General features: G+C 35.9%; 1 protein-coding gene across 1 annotated transcript; it reads right to left on the bottom strand.

Annotated features, from left to right (window-relative positions):
- Positions 1–1,734: 1,734 nt before the first annotated feature.
- On the bottom strand, positions 1,735–5,010 carry LOC129894588 (uncharacterized). Its single transcript, XM_055970284.1, has one exon. It carries the CDS (start codon positions 5,008–5,010, stop codon positions 1,735–1,737), a length of 3,276 nt encoding a protein of 1,091 aa, XP_055826259.1.
- Between the last annotated feature and the right edge of the window lie 8,274 nt (positions 5,011–13,284).

Here is a 13,284-nt window from a genome sequence, read left to right as displayed (position 1 = left end):
GCCATTTTGCCAATTTACCTGTAGGCATTGGTTTTTGAAAGATGTACTTGAGTGGATCCAATCTTGAGATTAAGTACGTGGTGTATGCAGACAGGTAATGCCTAAATTTCTGCGCGATCCAAGTCAAAGCACAACATGTTCGTTCCAACGAGGTATATCTTGCCTCATACGGTGTGAACTTCTTGCTCAAGTAATAAATGGCTTGCTCTCTTCTACCTGTCTGATCATGTTGTCCCAATACGTATCCAAATGCATTATCCATGACAGATAAGTATAGTAGCAACGGCCTCCCAGGCTCAGGTGGGACTAATACTGGCGGGTTGGACAAATATTCTTTGATTTTGTCGAAAGCCCTTTGACATTCCTCCGTCCATTTTGTGGCAGCATCCTTCTTAAGTAATTTGAAAATGGGTTCACAAATTACTGTGGATTGTGCTATGAACCGACTGATGTAGTTAAGCCTTCCCAAGAAACTCATCACGTCCTTCCTGGTCTTCGGGGGAGGTAATTCTTGAATTGCTTTGATCTTAGAGGGGTCCAACTCTATGCCTCTCCTGCTAATAATGAATCCTAACAGTTTTCCTGCAGGTACTCCAAATGCACACTTTGCTGGATTTAATTTTAGATTATACTTTCGCAACCTCTCAAAGAATTTTCGCAAATCATATAGGTGGTCCAAACTCCTTTTGGATTTGATAATGATATCGTCCACATATACTTCAATCTCCTTGTGGATCATATCATGAAAGAGGGTGGTCATGGCCCTCATATAGGTTGCACCAGCATTTTTTAGGCCAAATGGCATTACTCTATAGCAATATACCCCCCATGGAGTGATAAATGCTGTCTTTTCTGCATCGTCTTCATTCATCAATATCTGGTGATATCCCGCGAAACAATCGACAAATGATTGCAATTCATGTTTTACACAATTGTCAATGAGTATATGGATATTTGGGAGAGGGAAATCATCCTTAGGACTAGCTCTGTTGAGATCTCGATAGTCCACACATATTCTGATCTTTCCATCCTTTTTTGGCACTGGTACTATATTTGCCAACCAAGTGGGGTAATTTGTGACCCTCACAATGTTCGCCTCAATCTGCTTGGTTACCTCTTCTTTGATCCTTAGACTCAAGTCTGGCTTGAACTTTCTTGTCTTTTGTTTAACGGGTAGGCAGGTGGGATCAATTGGTAGTCTATGTGAAACGATATCGGTGCATAACCCTGGCATATCGTCATAAGACCAAGCAAATATGTCGACATGTTGCCTAAGCAATTCTATTAACTCCTTCTTTCTTTCGGCCTCCAAATGTATGCTAATTCGGGTTTCCTTCACAGTTTCCTCATCTCCTAAATTGACAACCTCTGTTTCATCCATATTAGGTTTCTCCTGACTTTCAAACTTCTCGATCTCCTGTGGTAGATTTTCAGGCATCATGCTTTCATCATATTCTTCTTGATCGTGTTCATTCTTTTCACTTTGCTCGATGGATTCATTACATGTCATAACCGTTGAACTAGGATTTTTAATATGAATGCTGAAACGTATAAAAGGCGAGTAAAAATAAATAAGTAGGTAGAAATAATGAGATAATTTTTTAAAGAAATTAAAGACTTTTATTTAAAAGCGTTCTAGCTTTTTTAGAAAAAGCAACCAAAAACAAAGATCAAGCATGATACAAGCCTCAGCTTTGATCATTCAAATTTAAAAATACAAAACTACGTTCCACACTACCAGGACTTTTGTCGAAATAGGGAAGGACTGACGGTCCAATTCTGCAAGCTTTCTCCAGGCTTGGAATCAACGATGCTCAATTTGCGGAGATCTATCTCTTCCTCTTCTCCAATCATGGCCACGAACAAATTTCCTATTCCTTCCACTATATCATCGTCAGATGCGTGATCTAGAATCGGAACTTGCTCTGGTACGAACGTTGTCTTGATGGATCCCCTGTTGTGGACTCGTCCCGATGTAGATCCATATCCGAGTCCAGTGGTACCTTTCTGATGCTTCAACTGGATGGGTTCAACTATGCCATTGGCCCTAGGTCCAAGTCCTGTCTTAGGCTGATACCCGTATTTCAACATCTCTGCTGCGACCATCTTCGATGCCCCTGACAATTTCACACCAACCGACTCTAACTTCTCGTCAATCCTCACAGCTTGCATGATTTCTAAAGTGTGAAAAGTGGCTCCATCTAATTCCTCATTAACTGGAACAGAATTGACAGAATAGATGGGGTGATTGAGCTCCCCATGAACAGTAACTTCTGTGTGACCCCACTCAAACTTTACACATTGATGAAGAGTTGAAGGGACTGCTTTTGCCATATGGACCCATGGTCTTCCCAGCAGCAGGTTGTAGTTCGATGACACATCCATCACTTGAAATAAAATAGGGAATTCTGCTGGTCCCACTTGCAATGTGAGATGGATTTCTCCAATGACGCTTCTCTGTGCTCCATCAAAAGCTCTCACCTTTACACGACTTTCCTCTATATCTCCCATATTCAAGCCTAAAACTCTCATAGTTGTGAAAGGGCAGATGTTACATCCAGAACCGCCATCAATCAGAACTCGGGTCACAATCTTATCACGACATTTGACCGCGATATGAAGTGCTTTGTTGTGTCCAGTCCCTTCCGTTGGTAGCTCATTATCATGGAAAGAGATTTTGTTAGATTCCAATACTTGTCCAATTGTTGCAGCTAAGGTTTCACTTACGGTCTCTTTTGGAATGCAAACCCCATTTAACACCTCCATCAAAGCATTCCTATGAGCCTCAGAACTCATTAGCAAAGACATTACGGATATATGAGCCGAGGTCTTCTTCAGTTGCTCTTCGACTGAATAGTCTTTCGGCTGCATCTTTCTCCAAAATTCTGTGACTTCAGCATCCGTAACATTCTTCTTGGGATTCGGCTCCTTCCCAATAACTCCTTGATCCAGATTCTCGGGAGTATAGCACCTTCCTGATCTAGTCATCCCCTGAGCCACAGCGGTGTCAATCATCTTGCGCTTGGCTTTTGTTTTATAATCCCATGGGACTTCTTTGGTGTCAAACTCAGCCTTTCTAGCAACTGTAGTGGTTACTACAACTCTCGGGAGATATGTTTGGACAGTAAGAGGTTCCTTTAGCTGAACAGTGATAATAGGTTGCACTGGAGATGCAGTGGCAGCTTCTTCGGCGTTCCAGACAGGCGTGATGGTTTCTCCCAAGTTGTACTCTTCTTCTAGAGAAATCATGTTGACTTCTCGATTCTCATGATTTGGCAAAGGGTTGTTGTTCACATTCGGAGGTGTTGGAGTGCATTTTATTATTCCTCTTCTGATCAACGTCTCAACCTGGTTTTTCAAGCCATAACAATCTTCTGTGTCATGCCCTTGGATTCTCGAGTGGTAAGCGCATCGCTTGTTTCCATCAAAATTGTAAGGGATTGGGTCGGGGAGTTTTCCCTCAACTGGCTGTAGTACTCCTGCTATCCTTAACCTTTCAAACAATTGAGCATAAGGTTCGGCAATGGGTGTATAGGTGCGAGTATTTCTGGCTTCGAGATTTGGACGTGGTCTTGGCACATATGCTGGTCTGTTTTGGTGGGTTGGTGCTTGGAGTGGGACATGTGGTCTTGTTGGACTTTGGTATGTTGGTGCTCGAGGTGGATTATAGTGTGGTCGGGTATTATATACTGGATACGAGGTGTATGGAGTATGTGCAACAATTTGGGGATTGTTGGGGTATTGGTGGGATTGTCCTCCATGTTGGTAATTGACGACTGAAACATCCTCCTTTTTCTTCTTGATGCCACCAATGGATCCTGATTGTATGGCCTTACTTGCAGCTTGCAATGCAGCCATGGACTGAATTTTACTTGATTTGATGCCTTCCTCTATAAAATCTCCCATCTTGACCAATTCTGCAAACTTTTGGCCCATCATTGACATCATCTTGTCAAAGTAGATACCTTCTTGGGCTCGAATAAAGTATTTTGAGAGCTCACTCTCATCGAGCGGTGGTTGAACCCTTGCAGCCTCGGTTCTCCAACGTCGTGCATACTCCTGGAAGTCCTCTGATGGTTTCTTTTGTATGTTGGCTAATGAGAACCTGTCCGCAGTGATTTCAGTATTAAATCTGAAACGATTCATGAAATCCTCAGCCATTTCCTGCCAGTTATACCATTTGCGAGGATCCTGGCGTGTATACCAAGTCAACGCTTCTCCAGATAGACTTCGAATGAACAACTTCATTCTTAGTTTCTCATTTCTCCCTACACCGACTAACTTGTCACAGTATGCCCTCAGATGTGCGTGAGGATCGCTCTTTCCATCAAATATGTCAAACTTTGGAGGCTTGTATCCTACCGGCATGTCAATATCTGGGTGGATGCATAAGTCATCATAATCTAAGCTCTCTGTTCCCCTAGTGACTTGTAGGTTTTTCAACGCCTTTCTTAGACCTCGAAGTTGAGCGTCTATTGACTTATCTTCTTTTAATCGAGCATCCTTCTCCATTTCTGCATATTGGTCAACCTCATACGGGACTTTGACCCTAACCGGTGTCGTGAAAGTAGGGGCCTCAACAGCATATACAGGTGGGATTTGTGAATCATAAGGAGCGACGGTGTGTGCTCCAAATATCTGGTTTGTCACTGGGTAGGTAGGTGTGACGGGGTCTTGAGTGGGAAGGTCAGGAGCAGTCCTGATTGCAGACGGATGAGCTAATGGTGCTTGACCATGAACGGGAGCACATTTAGGCATGTTTGGAGAATCTGCAGGAGGCAGGTCAGCTCTAGGGAGGTAGCTGGGCATCTTGAAACTTGGGAAGGTAGTAGCCGAAAGCTTGGCCAAGTCTCGCACTTGACGTAGTTCCTCTCTCAAAATCTCAAGTTCTTGCGCCATGTGAGCCATCTTCTCGTCATTTTGGATGTCGGCTATATTTTGAGAACTTTCAGGATTTTCTACTGGTATCATTATGTTTGTAGCAGCGTTAAATTCTTCTCCACCTGTCATCCTTCCCCTTGATCGAAGGTTGTATCGTGAGTCAGCCAGTTCGCAAGTCGACACAAATCAACGTTCTTTTAGGGATTAACAAAACAAAATAAAAGAAAGAAAAAGGAAAGTATGTTAGTTTGGGAAAGATTTAAAAGTACAACAAGTATATAATACACATACACGCCAAGTTAACGACATTCAAATGTGTCCTATACATAGCCTCTTTTGCTAGAGGATGACCTATGTTGCAATCAATTTGATGATAAATGATCCATTAAACACATTTCGGATTTGGAATAACATAATTTTATTAATCAAAGATGCCTTGGATCTTTGTAATGAAGTACATGGGCAGAAATCTAAAAAATGAAATTACATGGAGGCCATAAGGCGAACAAAAGGATGAGAAAGCACATGATAAGAATGAAACTCTAAGGCCATGTTGGAGCATCATCATCATCACCATAATCATAATAGGGCCCTAGATAGTACTCCGACAGTTCGTCAATCTGGTTCGATCCTACCTCTTCATCGAACCCTATCGAACCATACTCAGAGTGAGCTTTTTCCTCTGGGTCCTCTTCTGGATCTTCTTCCGGATCTTCCTCTTCCGGCTCCTCAGGATCTTCACTTGGATCCTCTTCAGGATCTTCCTCTGGATCTTCTTCGATCATTGGTATCAAATGATCTACTGATCCTGGAATTATTTGATTGTACATTGGTGTTGTGAATTCAATGTGAGGGAGTACTCCCTGCTTAACCCAATTAATCCATTGGTTGTCCGCAACACCCACAATCCCCTTCGTACTTGGCCGAGCCAAATGTCTCACAGTGGTACGCCACACATAATATTCTGGCGTGCACCATTTTTCATTTCCTGCCTCTATCGTAATCATGTGATCCCATTCTAATTGCAAATTCCTTATACGCCCTGCTGGGACCGAAGTGAGATCATCCTCGTGTAGTGCCATATTTGCCCATAATGGTATGTCTTGGACAACTCCGAATTGTCGTAACACTCGGAAAGGAGCATATGGCTGAATACCTCCTAGCCCGACCAGATTAATGAAATAGAGGTGTTGCGTCCTGACAAAAACCGATCCTCCCGTCCAAAAATACTTCCAGTGGATGGAATCTCCTGTGAGGTTGGTCAAAAACGGACGCCATTCTTCCTCTCCCATAGGTGCATCCCAATACCTAAGACGATCATTGTGGCTTTGGATCAAATTGCGGGCGTCTATTGTGTAGTCCCTTTGTGGTTCTCGGCGATAGAAGTGCTCTATTGCCCAGATCTGTAATAATAAATTACAGCCCCCAAAGAAGTTATTCCCCCTTGTGTATGCTGACAATGATCGAAATACTTCAGCGAGAATTATATGCACCAAGGAATAGTTATGCGGTACCGCAAAAAGTTCCATTACAATTGGCAGAATGTTGATATTTATCGAATGAAACCTCATTGGGAAGACCATAACCCCCAAAAAGGCCATCACAAATACCCTTGGTCTCATATGCATCCATTGTCTACGAGTGCATGCAAATTCATCTCGGTGCTTATCGAAGCTCTCGAGACGACCAAATCTTTGGAAAAGATAGTCCAACTTCACCTTTCCATTTTCTGCACGCCTTAGTGATGGCAAGACACGCAGCCCCAACAACCCAAGGAAACCTTCTGTACTTATGGTTGATGGACATATTGGTGTTCTTCCTCTTATTGGTAATTCAAGAAAAACACTAAATTCCTCTAGTGTTGGAGTGATTTCAAAATCCAAGAACTTAAAGGTCACAGTGCTTGGGTCCCAAAACTCCATCAGCAATATAATGAAGATCTTGTTGGCTCGAATTCCCATGAGCGACCACAAAGCACCTAAATGCCTTCTGATCTCAACACCATGCGCCCTACGAATGTTTTGCCACCAATTTTGTATTGTATGGGGGGCCGAAACAATCATCTGAATGTTTGGGAGGTTTTGGTTGATATTCATCTGAAAGAAAGGTAAGGGTATGATAAGTATGTTTATTCCAAATCCGTCATGTGTTCTTTTTCTTTGGATCATTCATAACAACTTTCACAAAACAAATATGTCGTTAGGTGTATAACCTTTGACAAAGGGTGGATTTCCTAATTGCGAAGACGGTGCATTGGATCGCCTCGCCTAAGGTGTATGCATCATGGCCTATTTTCTAGAGTAAGATTTTTTCCTAGATATTCAAGAGTGGATTGAATTTTTGCGAGAAGGCACACTAATCTTATTGTGCAAACTCTGAAACTAAAGAATTCAAAAGAAGGTTTGGGGGAGTGTGAGACACTCCCCGCGTGAACCAGTGTGTGCATTGTGTACGGCCAAAGACTCGATAGAAAATGCAAGTGACAGTGTAAGAATATCAATAACATGTAGTGTTTTTCAAGCAAATAAGGAGCGCAAGTTTGGATTTAGCTTGCGTCCTTTCAAATAACAAGTAATATAACAAATCACAATAAATAAATTAAAGAAAATAAATGCAAGTAATAAAATGAATATCCCATAATTCTAAAACTAAATTTTACTAAGGTTAAAACCTAAAATGCTAAGTACATGGGGCATCCCCAGCGGAGTCGCCAAGCTGTCGCACCCTATTTTCGAGCGGGTCGAAATAGTTCGCAACATAAAAGTAATGTGGCTATGCCTCTGATTTTGAAATTGTTTGTTTAGAGTCGCCACCTAATTTTAAGGAAAATATTAGGAAAACCATTGTAAATGTAAACTCTGTTTTGATTTGCGAAACCTGTGAGATTCTAAGTAAGGGTTTTAGTTACTCGAGGGGAAGGTATTAGGCATCCCTCAGAGCCTATCCAAAGATAGTCCTTAAATTTAGTTTTAGAAAAATGATTAGGGATATTTATTCATTTTGTTTGTTTTAGAAATATTAAGAAGAAAGGTTTTATTAATTTTGAAAAAATAGTAAAAATATAAGGTATGTCATATATATACATCTTATATATGAATGACCCAAATTTAATAATAATATATTTATTGTATAAATAAATAATAAATAATATACTTAAAATATATAAAAAAATACAAATGTATATTTTAAAATCATTTGAATAAATAACTTACTTAATTTATGGTAAAATAAATGTCTAGTATTAGCAATGGTTACTTTATTTGTAGCCACAATAAAAGAAAAATGAATAAGATAATAGGCAAGTGTAGATATATGAATATATAATATGTTGTAAATCTAATTTGGGTGAAATTTCTAATAAGATTAAGGATGCGAAAAATCATTTGAGTTTTAAAATATTAAACTACCCCAAAAATATATACAAACAAAAATATTTAAAAGTCGACAGGAAATAAAATTATCTACGTTCTTATTTTCTTCGGATCAGCGCCGGCTCATTAATTGGAAGACAAAATATATAAAGTTTTTGTCATTTTTCTGCTCGGGTCAACTTCCATCATTTCCGAAGGGCCTAATTACCCCTACCCCTCTTAAGTTTATTTATTATTATAATCCTAAAGCGATCTAAAATAAATAATAACTAACGTCCTAAAGCGTGTCTATCGACCCAACTTAATGTCCAAGAGGCATTGGATATACTATTAGGATAGGTTTTAGACCAAAGAAAATATAGGCGTCCTAATTAGACCCATCGTCAAACAAAACAGATAGGACAAGCAGTTAGCACATAAAATCTCAAATAAGCCTCTAGATTAATTAATTAGCATGCTTGAAAACACAGATAAGTTGTGAAGGTCATAATAATTATGTGTGTGCATATGATCAGACGTAGATATTGTGAAGTATAAAACTTGATAAAGATAGACAATAAATTTCATTATTTTAAATATATGAAGGCAATGTTAATTACAAAGGCGATTGTAATAAAGAAGGCATGCTTGATAATTTTAGTTATTAACTAATAGTGTTTATAAATCATATTAATATGATTTTAGTTAATAACATGATGAAGATTTATTAAAATACTAGAGATAGATATGGTATCTAAATGAAATGATATGCTAAACATTTATTAAAATGATTTCAAAAAATATAATAAATATTTGTTAAGATCTTATAGGCATGGTTTCTACACAATATAACGTCACATTACAAGGGATATGATTTTAACCAGCAAAATCAATTTTTATCTATGGGTGTGATTTCTACATGAAACAATGTTCTTAAAATATTTACATTCAAAAAATATGCTAAAGTTATTATTTAAACCTATGAACATGATTTCTAAAATATAGAAATATGATGAAATATTTATTAAAGGCGCAAAAACTATAAGCATGATAACTACAATAACTCGTGTGAGTTCTTCCTAATATTTAGAATACATTTTTTACTACTTTGCTGAAAATCTTGGATAAAGATTATAAATATGGAATAATATGATTTTAAATAAAGAGAATGTTCTAATATAAAATTGATTAATTAACAATTATTCAAATAGTATGAGGATTGGTAATTTAACTCAAACGAGGCAAGATTTTGGGCATGTTATTACTTTCATATGTATATTTAAAGGAAGTTCAAGACATTAAACTAGATGACACGTTTTAAATATATAACAAGGATAGTAAACTAAGATTTAGTCTTTCAACGTCCTAACAAACATAAAATCAAAGATCTTATTAACAAACTATTGCTTTAAATTAGATCTAAACATGATATTAATGGCATGATTTCTAAATTTTATTTAAAACTATAGGTATGATTTATGGATTGACAACACACTATATTAGACATGATTTCTATGTGAATCAATATAATGAAAATATTTGACATCTTATAAGCATAACTTAATTCTTATAAAAATACTAAAATATTCATTAAGTCCTATAGACATGATTTGCTATATGATATTCAACATAAAATCTCATGCACATGATTTCCAAATGACTAGCATATTAAAATTTTAATTAAAATATTTAAACATGATGTAATTAAAAATTGTAAATCCAATGAACATAATGTCTACACAAAATGGCATTTAAATCTAAATATGATTATTACTACATTCAAAATGATTTAGTAGATCCTACATATATAATGTCTAGATAATTAATATGATAAAGCTATTATTTGAAACTATATTCATGGTTTTAGTCTTAAAGTACAGGTTATAATGTGGAAATATCATCAAAGTAATTATTAAAATGAGATTTTTCATAAACAAAAATAACACATATAAAATAAACAAATATTTTTTAAACATGTATGATGATAAACGATATTTAACGAACTATTCTTAGATCATTTTTATTGTTATTTTTTAATATATAAAGTAAACATCTTGTAAAAAATATAAAATTTTATATCGTGAATAATGGACCTAAGCATGTGGAAATGAGTAGTATAACTAGATCACATGCATTCAAACACATAAATTTATGATAAACTAAAAAATAAATAAATAAAGCAAGTAGCAAGTATATCCCCTCCCCATATATTTTCCCCAATTTCATTATTTATATAGAGAGTTACTTATAAAATTATTACAAAACCGCATAGAGAAGCAAATAAATAAAGTAACATAAATTACAAATAAAAAATTCGGAGTAGAGTAATAAAATTTCGGATCTCCGGTCCAGGCGAACTCTTCATGTCTTGAACTTTAAAGTTCAAATCCTGCTAAAGCATAAGGAAAATACAAGCAATATACAAATATGTAGCGATATATCATGATTACACAATCTTACTACAACAAAGCAAACAAACAAAGCAAGAACATATTTCAAAATAATAAACTAATATATTGAGGAAAATGGGAACTAACCTGGATACTTCATGTATTTATTTTGACAAGATATAATATGTAAGAATCTAAAGTAAAGACAGTACAATAAAATAGGAGAAGAGAGTACTAACCGGTTAATATGAGTTTTATGTCAATGAAAAGCGGTAGCAATATCCGAGATCCAAACAAGTTGAAGTAGCAAAGAGGCAAAAGAAAGAACTTAAAAAGCACTAAGTATTTTTGTTAAAAACCTTTTGTGTTCTCATGAATATTAGATGTGAAAAATGGAAAGTAGAAAATTCTTTTTTCTTCTCTGTTTTTTCTCCTTTTATCTCTCTCTGTTCTCTGTGTCCGTTTTTTCTTCCTTTCAAATGAAGATGTGAAGTTTCTTTTATAAAGATCAAAACAATCCTCCTCTAGCAAGAAATTCAACAAATCACTTTTTTTAGTAAGACTTTTCTCTCAAAATAGTCAATAAGAGGAGCCCCAATTTCAAAACTAAATATCAAATTTCAACAAACAAAATCCTAAAACAAATCTGTCAATATTTTCAAATCAATCCTTGGTTGGGTCAAACTTAATCAAGCTTTATTTCAAAATTTGATGAAAAAGTCATAAAACATAATTAATACTTTGTTATAAAAGTCTCAAATATCATGCCAAGAGGGACCTACTATCAATAATTGTAAATAAATTATTACTTAATTTATAAATCGACTTATGTCATAATTAGGCTAAATACACAAACTGTAAATTCAAGGAGAACTAATCAACTATATATCAAAAGCCAACCCAAATAACCAAGTTCCAGGGTATTTATTCATTTTATTTTATTTTTAGAATCAAAATAGGATGAGTTTGCAAAAGTGGAGAACGTAACACCGTCTTAACGCTTAAAATCCAAAGGAAATAACAAACATATTGTTACGAATCATATTAGAATAAATTTATTCACTAAGTCATTTGACATAGAAAAAAATGGAATCGAAGCTAGAAAGAGAGAATTCTTTTCAGACTAATTAAGGAGGATAATCAGATTAGAAGTAACCAAACTTATACAAAATGATTAATCTTCAAATTGACTCTGCCAATAATTTTAACAAAGTTAAAGATACATGGACATCCACAGAGAAGACAATACATTCAAACAAACATATTTGGGGCTAAAATGATAATAGAGTATCAACGAAACGAGTTAAGAGGAAGATCGATGTTAAGCCAAGAACTCATATATGAATCATGCCAAACCACAATAGAACCTAATAACACCAAGTCATGAAAAATATCAAATTAACAGAGGCAAACTTGAAGCCATTTATTTCAATATTTGACATTTTCATATTGAAGAACTAAATATGCAAGGGTCTTAATCATAATTATAGGCAAATTAAAAATTTGTTTGAAACTAAAAGTTGAGGTAATTAAAAGAAAACGAACCCGAACGGATCTGTTGAGATCCATCTTTAGCAAACCAAATCTCGAAGCTTCCGGACGACTAAGATCCGCCCATGGTGATTCTCGACGTCGTCGCAAATAGAGGAACTGTGAACTGCTGCTGGTGCGCGTTGTTGTTGTTGTGTGTCGTTGGCTCGCTGCTGTTACAGCTGCTCGCTGGTGGAGCTGTTGATTGCAGCGGTTGTCGATGTTGCATTTCGCCACTGCTCATCGGAGAAGGAGCTCGCGCGTTGCTGCTGCTCGCGTGCTACCGCCGCTGATGTTCGATGTTCTTTGTTGCAGCGGTGTGTAGAAGAGGCAGCGTGAGAGAGAGTGGAGCGTGAGGGAGAGATCGAGGGAGGCGGCGGATTGGAGAAGATCGAGAGAGAGGGAGGCGGCGCTGTGTTCTTCTTCTCTCTTCTTGGAGAAGATAACCCCAAAAAAAATAAAATGAAAAGGAAAAATTCGTTTAGGTTTAGGATTTGGGTAATAATAATAAAAAATGATAGAATTAATTATGGCCATAGATCAAAAACGTAATGTACGGTTGAGATTAAAATTGAATATAAAAGTAGACTACATTAAAATTTGATTAGGAAATAATTATAAGTAATTGTAAAAAATAAAATGTCATCTAATTAATTACCAAATACATGTTGAATAAGTAAAAATCATAAATTTATCAAATTATAATATTATATATATAAAGTAAATATGCATGTACATACAATATAAATATTTGCGTATATACATATAAAATGCCATATGTATATAATACATACTAAAATAGATGTTTAATAGGTATGTTAACATAAACAAATTAAAATATATAATAAACTTAAATAATAACCCCTTTTATATACATATGTACATAAGACCTATTAAAATACGTATATATTAATATGAATAAGTACAATTACAAAAATAAACTTAGTAAATAACATATTTTATAAAGAAATACTTATGTATATACTAAAATAGATATGACATACATATTAACTAAAATTCACAATAAACTTAATTAAGTAATATTTGTATAAAGAAAATACACACACGTATAATATATACTAAATAATGCGGAAAAAAATATATTTGAATGTACAAATCTTGTTATTTTCATA

The sequence above is a fragment of the Solanum dulcamara genome, chromosome 7 (genome assembly GCF_947179165.1).
Source record: "Solanum dulcamara chromosome 7, daSolDulc1.2, whole genome shotgun sequence".
In the NCBI taxonomy this organism is placed as follows: domain Eukaryota; kingdom Viridiplantae; phylum Streptophyta; class Magnoliopsida; order Solanales; family Solanaceae; genus Solanum; species Solanum dulcamara.
This window is presented reverse-complemented; position numbering and strand designations above follow the sequence as displayed.